The sequence below is a fragment of the Pteropus medius genome, unplaced genomic scaffold (genome assembly GCF_902729225.1).
Source record: "Pteropus medius unplaced genomic scaffold, Ma_sr-lr_union100, whole genome shotgun sequence".
Taxonomy (NCBI): Eukaryota; Metazoa; Chordata; class Mammalia; order Chiroptera; family Pteropodidae; genus Pteropus; species Pteropus medius.
The window spans coordinates 30,991,102-31,006,093 of NW_024354500.1; the positions used below are offsets into that span (position 1 = coordinate 30,991,102).

At 37.0% G+C, this 14,992-nt stretch overlaps 1 protein-coding gene across 1 annotated transcript in view; it reads left to right on the top strand.

The window, feature by feature from the left end:
• Positions 1 to 14,365, top strand: part of KLHL31 (kelch like family member 31) — a 121,311-nt gene extending 106,946 nt beyond the window's left edge. Inside the window, exons 6-9 of the mRNA XM_039853314.1 lie at positions 1,627 to 1,698; positions 8,216 to 9,421; positions 11,162 to 11,900; positions 14,301 to 14,365. Of these exons, the coding sequence (XP_039709248.1) occupies positions 8,250 to 9,421; positions 11,162 to 11,894 (1,905 nt within the window). The 5' untranslated portion in view covers positions 1,627 to 1,698; positions 8,216 to 8,249 and the 3' untranslated portion in view covers positions 11,895 to 11,900; positions 14,301 to 14,365. The remainder of the gene's footprint in view (positions 1 to 1,626; positions 1,699 to 8,215; positions 9,422 to 11,161; positions 11,901 to 14,300) is intronic.
• The last annotated feature ends 627 nt before the right edge of the window (positions 14,366 to 14,992 follow it).

The window sequence follows — 14,992 nt, forward strand, 5'->3', positions numbered from 1 at the left end:
CCTCAAATAATATTCTATTGAAAGGAGAATTTCAGCGTCGTTCCAATAGAACCGAAATTAATTATCTTGAACTCTTGAAGACAATAGTATTGGTTCCAACACCTACTTTTATGTAAACCATAAAGAACTCCTTTGATTTACTTCTGACACATTCTGGGATGGAGATCTATGGGTGGAAGCAAAGAATAAAAACAAAACAAAGCACAACCAAAATAGTTTTCCCTACTAAAAAGCTGGCTGGAATTCAAATAGAAGCGGTAATTAAGATGCTATGCAATGAGTTGAGAGGTATCAGAACTGGAAACCAATACATGTAAAATCATAGAATCTTAGAGTTAGAAAGATATCGGAGATGATCCAGTGCAAGTGCCTAGCCAGAGCAAAAGTCCATTCTGTGTCACGCCAGTCCTGTAGCTTCTTTTACTTCCACTCTTCTAATCACAGAGAATTGGCTCCTTTTCATCATTAGAACCCAGTTATCCGAGTTTTTCTTCCTTCCTTTTAATTTATTTTCCTGGAATTTCTCCCCATTGGGCCTAATTTTTGACACTTTAAGCTACAAAAATTTTAATTGACTCTCTTTGCTACACAACACCCCCCAAAACATTAGCACTCAGGAGTCTCATCTGTCCTATGTCCTCTCTTAGTCCTACCTTTCTACAGATGGTCTCAATAGGCACAGCTCCGAAGTTTTCTTCATTATATCTGTCTCCTTCAAGATGCAGAATAATTTCTCAGTGTGTCAGGATGACAAAGCAATGCTTAACATGCAATCTGACTAATGAAGAATAATCAGAATATTTATTTTCCATAATCTATTTTTCTATTATTGCTGCCTGATATCAGGTTAACTTTTTTAGCAGCCATTTCACACTCTTGGTGCCTATTAAAAGCCTATTAGAATCCTCTGAATTTTTTTTCACATGAAGCATTGCCTTAGTAGATATTTTCCCAGCCTGCATGTGTACTAGAGTGTATGTTCATCTCAGACCTCCCTATGAATCACTGGATAAATCGAGGACTGGCAGTGAACTTCACTCTATTGAACTAGGCAATGACTCTAATAATGCTAGTGCCATATATGAGGTACCATAGAAAGCACCTTGTTCTGCTAAACATGTGCTCCCCTTCTAAAGAACAGTCTATTTATAAACTCAGTCCACTCAAAGGACCTGAGGTGACCAGGCTATTTACTGTTCTAGAAGATAATTTTTATCCGCAACCTTTCTCTTACCGAAGATAATTTTTATCCTCAACCTTTCTCTTACCGAGAACATGCACCCTGATATCTGCTCCCAACAATTAAATACTCATCTACTTAATTTTCTTTCCTCACACCCAGGTTGATTGAACTCTTGACTTTTAAAAAAAAAAACTGGGCAGGTCAAGAAACCCAACCCCTCTCTTCCAACCGGAGCTCCGCCCTCTGCCCCCTGGTGGCCTGGAGTTGAAGGCCAAAGAGGAAGAGGAGGGCTGCACTGCTGTTGGGGCAGGCAAGAGCACAGGCTCAGCCCCTTTAGCTAGTGGGACAAAGGGTCACTCTAAAAATTGCAGCTGGGACTTGTCAGGTGGCTGCTGGTGGCTCCCCACCGGATTTTCCTTCTCCCTTTCTCTCTCTCTCCACAGATTGCTTCCGAGGAGAAGTCTGCTACTGAAACTTCATCATCACAAGTTGGGGACACCACTTCACACAGGAGGGTAAGAAGATGGGGCCTCACTCTCCAATTACTGTCTTCTAGATTCTGGGGTGTGCATGGGTCTGTGGGTGGGAGAAGGTAGGGTACCCTAGTGCTTGTGGTCGTAGGGCTATTTCACTGAAGTCATCTACAGTTGGGATAGGTTACTCATGTTCTTGATTTAAAGTTGGGAGCCAAAAAACATTTTCTTGAAATCTAAGGAATATGCTAAACTAGGAGAATGTCATACATACTAACAGAAATGTATGAGAGGGATGCTTTTAAAAAGTAAAATTGCTTGCAGTTTCTAACCATGATTTGAAGTCAGTAAAGTCTGATGTATGTTTTTCTTCCTCTATCTTATAGAGAAGAGAGAGAAAAAATAAAATTCTTAGGTTTTGTTCATAGTTTAGTATTTTTTTCTCAATTTTTATCAGGAACTATATAAACATTTGGTACCCAATAACTTTAGATAAAATGTCATTAGTTTTAATGAAATTGGTAGGAAAAAAAGTCAGACAACTCTTCAAATCCCCAGAAATATAACCTACTGACAAAATAGAAATCATCCTGCAAAAAAGAACAAATTTGTAATTTAACTATAAAACAAGTTTTTGTTCTAACTGTACACACATGGCTATACTGACATATGTTTTATATTAGAAGTCATGTTGGAAATGAAATAGTAAAATAGAACCACCCCCCTTCATGTCAGACTTAACTTAAAATGGCAAGCAGCAGAGCTGGAGCTTTCTATTCCGGGCGTCAGGGCTGATGAGCCCTGACAGATGCAGTGCTTGGAATGTGGTAGGGACAGCGAGCAGGCGTAGCTGATTTGCCCCTTTGGCAAGATGACATTCTGGGATCCCAGCTCATTCTGGCATGGGAGTGACAGTGACACCTTAGCACACATGGCTTTTCAGCTTACTCTGTGTAAAGTCTCTCCCAGGAGGCAAGGGTAGAGGCCAGCAGGAAAAAGAATGTTCTTAAAGTGATAGTTCTTTTCTATAAATCAGTTCTAGGAGCTTTATATCTGAGATTTGTTTTGGGCCAGGAGGGACTTGATTTAAGTGTCATGCTTTCACATGGACTTACTCACTCATAGAAGAGGGTAGAATTACATTATCATTTCTTGGCAACGTCATTCTCAGTCCAATGACTCTCAGTCTTTGCGTTATAGACCTTTTTGAAAACCTCATGAAAGCTCTGGGCCCTCTCTACGGAGAAATGCACATAAACACACAGGCATAACATATTTCATAGTGTTCCAGAAAATTTCATGGAATTCATGGGCTTACCTGAACCCCAAACCAGAAAAAGGTTGCCAGAGGAAATATAGGACACTCGGCTACATTTTAATTTTATATAAATCACAAACCAGTTTAAGTATAAGTATGTTCCAAATATTGCATGGGATATACTTATACTAAAATAAAATTTGTGGTTTATCTGAAATTTAAATTTAACTGGACATTTTGTATTTTTGTTTGCTAAATCTGGCAACCCAGACCCAGGTGCAGGCTCCCAGGTGAAGAATCCCGTCTCTATTGGTTTAGCGTATCTGATTATGAGTTGATTCTAGGATTCTAAAAGGCCATATTGAAGGGACCAGATTTTGGCAATTCTGACAGTAGAAGCCATCTGTTTAGTTTGAACTCTCTATAAAATTTTAGAACTGAAAGGTATATATCTCATTTGACAGGTGATTAAACTGAAATCCTAAAAGGTTGGTTGTTTTGTCATGGGTCCGTCAGATGGTTAGAGCAAAATGAACACCAAAAAGCCATTAGTCTCAAAAGCTAGATTTCCAAGTCTCTCTGACTGCCACCAACCCCACTTTCCAACAGAGTAGGAAGAGAGAAAGCTACTTCAATAAAATTTTCAACAAAACCAAAAATTTTACCACTCGGTCTTTGCATCCTGTATCCAAGTTTGAAGAATAGAAGTTAACTTTATGTATAATCTCTGTACATTATACATAAAAGTCCGACACAGGCCTCTAGCTAAGTTGAATCATACAAATTGATAATATTTGTCTTTAAACAAAAATTGATAATTTTATATTCCACCTAACACTTAAAAGGAAGTAAGTACTTGATTCTCGGATCAACAGATTCATGCAAGATCTCCTCAAACCTGTTTCTATTTTTGGCTTACCAACCTATTGGAATTTCATATTTTTACCACCCCTAACAGAATAAAGAAATCCACAGTTGTTTGTTCCTAAACAAATTTATCTTACGTTCTAAAGGGCAACTCTTTTATTTCAGTGTTTGGAGCTGTACATTCTTTGTGACCAAATTTTGCTTTTATAAATCTCAGTCCTACCTCACTCAGTCTCTATCTTCTCATGTTGAAAAGAGCTAACTTATTAGCCTGCCACGAATTTTAACATTCTCTGGATTTAAGGGCAGCAATTTTGGGGTCAGAGTTCAGTCTGGGTTTGAATCTTTACTCTACTACACATTGCACATTTGTGTGACCTTGGATAAGTTTTAAAACTCTCTTTGAACCTTAATTTCTTCATGTGTATAATGAATATACTACAACCTACTATTTTTAGGATTTCGGTGATGATTAAATTTTTAAAAATTATGTAAAATACTGACTCAGGGCTCAGCATCCAATAAGCCCTCAATTAATAAATATTAGCTATATAGTTATTATTTTAGGTACAAATGGAGACACCATCGTCATAGAAACAACACAAAAACCAAGATCTGCAGTGGGCAGTGGCAGGAGAGCATAGAATTGCATCTTCGTTACCCTTCTGCCTGGTTTCTAATAGAGGAGATCCAAGAGTCTGCGGTGAGAGATAGTGGATGAAGCAGAGAGGGGAGGAGGCTGTGGTTTCCATGACCAGAGAAGGAGAATTCTCTAGGTTCCCTGCGCAGAATGACAGGATAGCTCCTGTATCTAGCATAGGGAGCCTTCTACAACTCCCCACATCCTGTGCAAAGTCTCTTCTTTCATCCAGAAAGGGAAGGGACCGGAAGTGACTGGTAGTGCTTCCAATGGCTGCTCAACCCATTACACAACCTTGGCTGCTGCGGCTAGACCTGCTTGCGCTTTCCAGCTTGCCCTACTAGGGGCCATGTGAAAAGTGCGGGCCACTAATAATCTGGGGTGCAGGGGTGGTTTTTCTTCTCTTTGACCCCAAGGAGCTACTCATTAGAGCCTCCTGGGTTGGAAATAAAAATCAAGTCCGTTGTGCTTTAGAAAAACCACAGGCAATTCGACAAGGCTGTGCTCCTCACGGTGCAGACCCAGACCCTAGTCGAAGGTCTCCCTCAGGTATGATAACCATGGCAACTGCCCTGGCTACCAAGCCTGGAGAGTATGTGAGCAGCTGGCCACAAGCTCTCATTGGTTAAAAATAAATAAATAAATAAATAGATAAATAAATAAATAAATAAATAAATAAATAACAAGCTTTAAAAAATCAACAACGGTAAGTATAACTCTCATCCAATTTTAATTTAATATATAATTGAATCGATAACAAGGATATGCTTTCAAAATTCATTTCTCAACACTTAGGTTATCTATGAACATATACATGCAACTCATTTTTGTAACCTTTTTCTTGCAGCCACATTTTGACTGTCTTTGTGACCATCATTGGTGATCACTTATTATCTGACCCAAGGATGCATAGTGAATATTTGTATAATTGTAGAAAAAACAGTGAGAGTTCCTATACAAATTGCATTTGACTACATGTTCACATATGACCTAATGACTGAGTCATACATTTTTGTGAATATCCAATTCTTTTCTAATCACCCCGTACTACCTGTAATACTATCAGAATTTCCTCCCAAACAATGAGTGGTTATAAGCCCTACATCTACATGAATAGAAAAAAATCGGCCAAAGGATTTCTTCCAGAGAAATAGGGCTTCCTCACAGACATAGTTAAAAACTACTGTTTAAACACACACACACACACACACACACACACACACACATACTCTACTGTTAGCTTACCCCTAGTTTCTTGTTGCCATTTTGTACCTCTCATTTTTATCTAACATAAATTACAGATTTTATTGCTCCATAATTCCCAGCACAGTGGTGCCCATATGACAGTAGGTCTGATAATTGCTTGCTGAACAAAATTTTTAAAATTTTCCCCAAAGAAATGCAACAAGGGGACACTCATTACATTAAGTCAAATGCATTTGAAGACTAAAATGACAGTGAGGTTGAAAAATCTGTTTCACAAGATAAGGACGCATTTGGCATTGCTTGCAAGAAAGAACAAAGAAGGACAAATGTGCTATGGTCTTATAAACAAATGTAAATATGAATTTGACAATTTGAGCTTAATGAAGAAGACAGAAGCCCTGGAAAGGAAATGGACCTTTTCTGTTTCCTACCTACTTGCTACTCTCCTTCCACAAGGAAAGGAACAGGAACAAACACAATAATAGAATTTTTAAAAAGTATATTCCAGTAATTAAATTGAAGACAATTCAAGTTGGATCACAGCTACGTTTTACCCCTCAGGATGAACTCAGCAGTGAGACTTAAAACACACACACACCAAGAAACTATAAAACACCTAAATACCTAAATATCCATCCACATGAGAGTAATTCAATAAGTGGTATGTATTCTTACTATGGGTCACTGCAGCTATTAGAGAGAATGGGATAAATTTGTGTATGTACTGATACAGAAATATGTATATGAGTTACTGCTAGGTGAAAAAAGCAAACTGCTAATATAGCATAATAATATAGCATAAATTTGTACTGCAGCTGACTTGTATTGGCTCAGGAGAACCAATTTTTACATTTTCAAGAATTTGACAAGCTGGTCGTTAAACAGTGGATAGCTTAAAATCATCCACAATGAGTGTTTTTGCACCAAAGAAATCAGCACCTCGCAATTAAGGGCTTTTTTCCCCCCTAGAGAAGTGGTTTACCAGCACACCACTGTTCAAAATATGCAGATATAAGTTTACATAAGCCTATGTAATTATCCGGAATCATAGATAACAAACTGTGAATTGTTGAATTACATATACTCTCATATACTCTCACAAAAAAAGTGAATACTGCCATGTGTAGCATCTTCTGATGACTATGCTAAACTTTTTGAAAAAGGCTAAAACAATTTACTCTCATATTTGAAGGGCTATGTATATATTTGATAAACTTAATAAATTTCAGTTCTATGTTTAAATACTAGAGTTGTTCAGAGCTACATTATAGAGCTAAATCCATACTTTGTACAGGTTTAAAAACTGGTTTGAATATTTATAACAATGGAAAAAAGGTTTGTATTTGTAATGTGTGAGCATCCATATAAATAAATCTCTATGTGGTATATCACTATGAGGCATATTACTAGATTAAGAATTTTAATGTCAAAACATAATTGTTTTTATTTCTGATAGACTGCCAAATTATCATCCAAAAGACTGTATCAATTATATTCCCATCAATAATGAATGGAGAGTACCACATCAATATCCGATATTGTGAATATTTAAAACACTTTTAACCATAAGATAAATAAAATTTGACCACAAAAAAATAAAAAGGATCTCTGGATTTCAGTTGACATTTTCCTGATAATTATTAGATTGGCTTTGTAAAAATTTATTAACTATTTGTATTTTATCTTCTGTGAATGGCCTAGTTACCTAGTCATAGTCTTCGTCTATTTTTTTAATTGGAATACTTTTTTCTTATTAATTTGTAGGAACTCTATAAATATTGTGTCAGTTAACCTTTTTTCTGTCAATAATGTTACAAATATTTGTTTTTACTGTTGTTTGTCTTTTAAGTAGCTATTGGTATTTTTTTAGAAGTTTTTGTTTTGTTCTATATTCAGATATTTCAGTCTTTTCCTTCATGGCTTCTGGATTTTGTGTTATACTTAAGAAGGCCTTTCCTACCCTAAGATTTTTAAGAAAAACTACTTCTAGTTCGTGTGTGTGTATGTGTGTGATTTAGATATTTAAATGATCTGGAAGTTATTTTAGTGAATATATAAGTAGAAATCAATTGAACTAATGCTATCATTACAAGTCCTTACCCATTGATTTTCAAGTGCCACATTTATTCTAATGTGTATATTAGAATATATATACATATTCTACATTTTATATGGATTCCTGGATTTAGTATTTTATTGAGGAAAACTTCAGAGTAGTTATAATTCACTTTTTCATGAGAATAAACTAAGCCCTTCAAATGATATTTAACTATTATTCCATAATTACTGTATAGCTAGGTCAGAGAATGGTCATTTCTGTTTTATAAAATTACTCGGCAATACAGCTATTGAGCAGTCTTAATTGATAATATAAATCTTTCTAGAATTGTCTTCAATTCTTGATGCTGAAGTAAACTATCAATAAAATACACATCTAGTTTAATGTAAATCTTTAAATCTATTTTTGAGAGTTAATCTACATTATGTGATTAAAAAACTTTTTGTCTTATAAAAAAGAAAAGTTTCTCGATGTAGCAATTCAAAGTCCAAAGCACGATTAAAATAAAACCATGCCTTTTTTTTTCTAGCTGAGCTCTTGCCTGTCACAGTGTGTTTGCCAACATGGCCCCCAAAAAGAAGACTGTCAGAAAGAACAAAGGAGATATCAATGAGATGACCATAATTGTAGAAGATAGCCCTTTAAACAAACTAAATGCTTTGAATGGGATCCTAGAGGGAGGCAATGGCCTTAGCTGCATTTCTTCTGAATTAACAGACACATCTTATGGTCCTAACCTCTTGGAAGGTTTAAGTAAAATGCGGCAGGAGAGCTTCCTTTGTGACTTAGTCATTGGCACCAAAACCAAATCCTTTGATGTTCACAAGTCAGTGATGGCTTCATGCAGTGAGTACTTTTACAACATCCTAAAAAAAGACCCATCTACGAAAAGGGTGGACCTCAATGATATCTCACCACTGGGCCTGGCCACTGTCATTGCATATGCCTACACCGGAAAGCTGACTCTCTCCTTGTATACAATAGGAAGCATTATCTCTGCTGCTATTTATCTTCAGATCCATACCCTTGTAAAGATGTGCAGTGATTTTCTGATACGAGAGATGAATGTTGAGAACTGCACATACATTGCTAACATTGCTGAAACATACTCTCTGAAAAATGCAAAAGCAGCAGTCCAAAAATTTATCCGGGATAACTTCCTTGAATTTGCAGAATCAGAGCAGTTTATGAAACTTACATTTGAGCAAATTAATGAACTTCTTATAGATGACGACTTACAGTTGCCTTCTGAAATAGTAGCATTCCAGATTGCTATGAAATGGTTAGAATTTGACCAAAAGAGAGTGAAATATGCTGCAGATCTTTTGAGCAATATTCGCTTTGGTACCATCTCTGCACAAGACCTGGTCAATTATGTTCAGTCTGTACCAAGAATGATGCAAGATGCTGATTGTCATAAACTCCTTGTGGATGCTATGAACTACCACTTACTTCCATATCATCAAAACACATTGCAGTCTAGGCGCACGAGAATCCGTGGAGGCTATCGAGTCCTCGTCACTGTTGGGGGACGTCCGGGCCTTACTGAAAAGTCTCTCAGTAGAGATATCTTATATAGAGACCCTGAAAATGGATGGAGCAAGCTTACAGAAATGCCAGCCAAGAGTTTTAATCAGTGTGTGGCTGTGATGGATGGATTTCTTTATGTAGCCGGTGGTGAAGACCAGAATGATGCAAGAAATCAAGCCAAGCATGCAGTCAGCAATTTCTGCAGGTACTTATCCTTTATTAGGAATTGAAATGGTTCGATATGGTGAGAAAATTGCCCTGATATAGAGGTAAATTAATCATGCTTATTAGCTTCTTTCATTACCTCAGGAAATCAATAATACTAATAATAGTGTCACACTACATATATAAACAACACTTTGCATGATATAAAGTACATTCACATATATTATGTACTCTAGATTTCTGAATAAGCCTATGAAGTGAGCAGGGAAGACATGATTATTCTGATTTTACATATGAGAAATCTGATACTCAGAGAAGTTATACCACTAGTAAGTGGTAATTTACGTTTTCTCACTTATAGTCAAGTGCTCTTCACAATATATTGCCTTTCTGAAAGACACTGGGTACGAGTTTAGTTTTTAAGACTGGTAAGAAAGATTAAAATAATACAAAATTTATTTTAAGCAGCTGTTACTGAAGATTGCCAGATTTATAATTGGCAAATAGAATGAGAGCATTAAAAATGTAGCAGCTAATTAATTTTAAATATTTATTTGAAGATTGAATACCAGAGAAAATGTCAATATTTTTGATGCATGAAGAGTAAAAGCATAATAAATCCTTCAGAAAATGGAATTCAAATGACATACTTCTGTTTATTTATAATAAAAAAATAAATTTCCAAATATATGAAATCTTCAGAAAGTCAGGCTTACATCTTGGTAGTAATACAAAGCCAAATAAATAATGAGCAAGATCTGAAAATTTAAAGAGTATTTCATGAAAAATATTCTTTATTATTTCATTATATGTGTGTATTTCATTTAAACGAATTCAAACAATTAAGTTATTTTTAACCTTTAATTTATAACTATAGTTAGTTTTGATTTGGAAGTTAAATGGGACAAAGATGAACATCAAACTGTAGCATGTTTAAATAGTTTAGAACTATGTAAACAGGAAATTATCAGTTTACCATGACTGCTTATTTTCCTCCTTCTGATAACTCAGCTATTCGTACTTAAGTCATTGTTTTTGCAGTATTGATTTCAGTGCTTATGACATAATTACTGTAATACTGAACACTGAAAAAATATATATCCACAAACAAAATAATCTTACCTACTAATATGTGCTAGAAAATAAAGAAGCATCAAAAGTTAAAGCTTTCGTTGATGCTTTGGGACATGAGTTCCATTGCTCTCATTCTAAACAGATAATAGAAAAAAACTTGGTTGAGTTTTTTTTTTTCTTGCAATGGCCAGGATAGGTGTATAAATAAGAAGGGGTTTGTGAGAAATGGAGAAATTCAATTAGTCAACTCCTATATTAATTAAACAGTGAGAATGAACTAGGGATGGTTGGTCTCTGAAGATTTGAAGATTTTAATGCGGCAGTGTTCCCTTTTCTGATTGCCACAACTAGCCACTTTTCGCTCCTCCCCCAAATCTCACAAATCCTACTGGACAATGGGTATTTGAATATGGAAGAAAGGGGATTAGAAGACTAGTCTCTGTAGGATCTTCTCCAAGCGGCTTGATAAAAGAAGTTAATTTGTTAACGGGAGGAGGGGAGTCACCAATGCCTACCTTGCTTTTTTCGAAGTGTCACATTTTTTTACTGTTTGAAAGAGAAACGCCAGTAAACCAGGTAAGGAGTTGCGCTATGTCAGCAGCCTCCTGGCATAAAGTGTCGAAATTCCCACGTTATGGTGGGTGGAATAACATGGGTTCCCTGGCTGCCGCCAACAAGGCTGTCACATTTCTTCTGCCATTCCCAGGTACGATCCCCGCTTCAACACCTGGATACACCTGGCCAGCATGAACCAGAAGCGCACGCACTTCAGCCTGAGCGTGTTCAACGGGCTCCTTTACGCCGTGGGCGGCCGCAATACAGAAGGCAGCCTGGCTTCGCTGGAGTGCTACGTGCCGTCCACCAATCAGTGGCAGCCGAAGACGCCCCTGGAGGTGGCGCGCTGCTGCCACGCCAGCGCAGTCACCGATGGCCGAGTGCTGGTGACCGGCGGCTACATCAGCAACGCGTACTCGCGCTTGGTGTGCGCGTACGACCCGGCCAGCGACTCGTGGCAGGAGCTGCCGAACCTTAGCACGCCACGGGGGTGGCACTGCGCAGTCACTCTGGGTGACAGGGTGTACGTGATGGGGGGTAGCCAGGTGGGGCCGCGCGGGGAGCGCGTGGATGTGCTGACCGTAGAGTGCTACAGCCCGGCTACAGGCCAGTGGAGCTACGCGGCGCCGCTGCTGGTGGGCGTGAGCACGGCGGGAGCATCCGCGCTGCATGGCCGCGCCTACCTGGTGGGCGGCTGGAACGAGGGAGAAAAGAAGTACAAGAAGTGCATCCAGTGTTTCAGCCCCGAGCTCAACGAGTGGACGGAGGACGACGAGCTGCCCGAGGCCACTGTGGGGGTGTCCTGCTGTACCCTTTTGATGCCCAACAACGTGACCCGAGAATCCCGAGCCAGCTCGGTGTCCTCCGTGCCAGTCAGTATCTGAACCAAGGTAGATGCGGAGACGCGGGAATAACAAATATTTATTTGTGGTTAACCTATGAGTTAGCGAAAAGGAAAATATATAACATTGACTACAACGATTGTATTTTTAAATATGTTGAGGCATACGTCCCGTTGGGTTTAAATTCCAGGTATGGCATAATCTACCTCTGTGTCATTTTGTTAAAGCAAAATACAGGGCCACAGTCAACAATGAAAGAATTTATTTCAACGGCCAGTGGGTGGCAGACAGCATTCATTGGAGGCACTCTTCCATCCTGGCATGTTTCCTCTAAATGTATAGCGGTTATACCCACATTTGAGATTCTTCCTCTGCACTTAAGTAGACATGACACTTACGTGAATAAGCGATTTCACATGCAAACGTTTATTTGCCTCTCTCTTTTTCTTTAGGGGATCGAAAATATCTAAGATGGAAATCTGTAGCTGTAAAAATTTAAGATTTAATTATATATTTCAGTGAAGTTTCTTTTCCTATAAATGACTGAGTAAAGGATTTTGAAAAGCATCCCATGACAGTCGTATTAAAGTTTGACTAGAAAGTGACAGGGATTCCACCTAGGGACTGTCAAGTTGATACCTTTACTTTCTCCATGATTCCCTCCATGCCTCAGGCCTTATATTCCCTGTTATAAAATCCTGCCCTTGAAGAAGGAACTGATATTAGCAAATTAGTTAATATTGTAAATTTAAATTATTTTATTGTTTCTCTTAGGAGTGTTTGCACTTTAGCCCTTATTCCCTATTGAAGGAATTGCAAGTATCATGAGAGCCTTGGTCTCACCCTAAAAACTACACTAAGACGATTAAAAGCAACCTCGAACCTAATGTAAGCCCCAGAAAGAACATCAAATAAAACTTTGTGCTTAAGGATTATTAATTTAAAGCTTATATAACCTGAAGTTTATACAACCAATAACAATAATTCGATTTCTTCTACTCTTTTACATGGATGAAAATGAAGGAAACATTTGGAATTCTTGGATTTGCCAATAACAGAAAGAATGGGTCTGGTGATAAATGCCATTGTTTCTCATTTCATAGCAATCTCGCTGATTTTTTAATTAAAAATCTAACACATTTATTTTACGTAGAACTATTAAAATACTGTATGCCCACTCATATGTTTTTAACCTCATCTACTCCAAATTAGCTTTGCAAATTAAAGTGTATCCACGTGATATGATTTTTCTTACATATTTGTCAAGTTTTGAAGCAAGGGGATGATTGTTGTAAATGATACATATTTTCCTTTCTTATAATTTATCACTTTATTCTTTAATAGTTTGTTTTGGAGAATAAGTGGCCTATCAATTTTGGGTTATGTGCAGTTGGATTTTGAAAAATAAAACAAACTACTTAAATGGCTAAACATGAGCTATATGGAAATATAACTGGGTTTTTATTAATCCTATCCTCTCCTACCCCTTATAGATAGTTATTGCTAGTTACAATATTTATACTTAAAATATGTTATTGGAACTGTGAAAAGTGTTTCATATAGTACACTTTGTGGAACAATTTTATGTCATTGACCCTTATGAAAAGTTCAATCTCTGTGCATTTAATGGTAACACTCAGGTAATGGCTAAAACACTGTAAGTTAAGAACAAGATATTATTAATAAAAAACACTGGAGTGTTTCTTCACCCCACACAGTGCATAAGGAGTCTCTCCAAGTTCAGAGCAAATCTGAAGGCACCTGCTCCTTTGACATTTTGTCTACCCAGGCTGTTAAACAAAGCCGTGTGAGAAACTAGTTTGTGGAACAAGTTGAATCACTGAGCTCTTAAGTTACCAATGTACAACTTATATATTCTCTTTTGTCCTTGCAGCATCATTGGTAAAATAAACTTTTCATTTTTAATAAATTATTTTGGCCACAACTTACAAAGCCTATGTGAGAGTGACTATAACATCTTTTAATTTGGTATAAATATATATTATCATATAATTGAGAAGTCTATAATATATTGTTAATTTTGAGAGGGGAAAATGTGATTTATATGGATTATAGATCATTAGTGACAAATAGACATAATTCCTTGATGTACACTAATAGATATGTCTCCCATTGAGATCTTAGAAATATTGTGAAATGAAGGACCTAACGCTTAGAATGAAATAAGAATCAATAAATTATAACATTTTATCACAGAAGAATGAGGAAGATGCTAAAAATAGATGATTTTCCATCTGTCAGAGCTTGATAAGATAGGTTGTACAAAAACATGACGGGCTTTCTAGAAATGAAACGAGACATGTTAGAGCTGGAAAAACATTTGAAATTACCATTAAATGTATTTTCTACATTATCTGAAGACTCAGAAAATAAACATATCTGGGGCTTACCAGGGTGAATTGTTCTATCTTCTGCTTCAACAACTAGGTTAATAAATCGAGACCCATATGAATTTGAAATGCTGGAATTTCTGACATAACAAATTAGTAGGGAGCATGGAACGAAAGAATTGACGAAACAACCTGATGTATCCTGGAACATCCTGCACTGACAATTGAAAGACACGAAAGTATACAGAATCAAAATACTGTATGCCACCTTTCATGTGTAAGTGAAATATACTCTTTAAGCCAACTACTGAAGCAGTTACTCCTAAAAAACTTGACAGTTTCTTTATGTTTTCCACCTGGAAAATTACTTCATTTTCATTATATTTTAAGCTTACATTAAATTACACTCCCAAGTCTTAGGATCTAACTGTATACTTCCTTTTTATTTTTCTGAGAGAAAAGGACTTATTTATGTAATGCCAGAGCCCCGTGATTAAATAAAAGCATCAGTTCGGTGTATCAGAGAAATGGCATGTTACCCAGCTGCTGAAATAATGAAATTCAAGCTCTCATTTTCTGAATGGGCCAGAGACCTGATGCGAAAGTCTCCAGGAAGTCAGATTTTGTAGTCTGTCCATTTTTAGTTAGGTTCTTGGTGCCGAGTTGTCATCCCTGATGCACTTGTTGCTTTTATTGGCATTGAATGAGTTTTATTTTTACTTCCTATGTTGTAAGAATGGTTATGAATAGAAATTCAGTGATGGTACAGATTAATTCTAAACATTGATT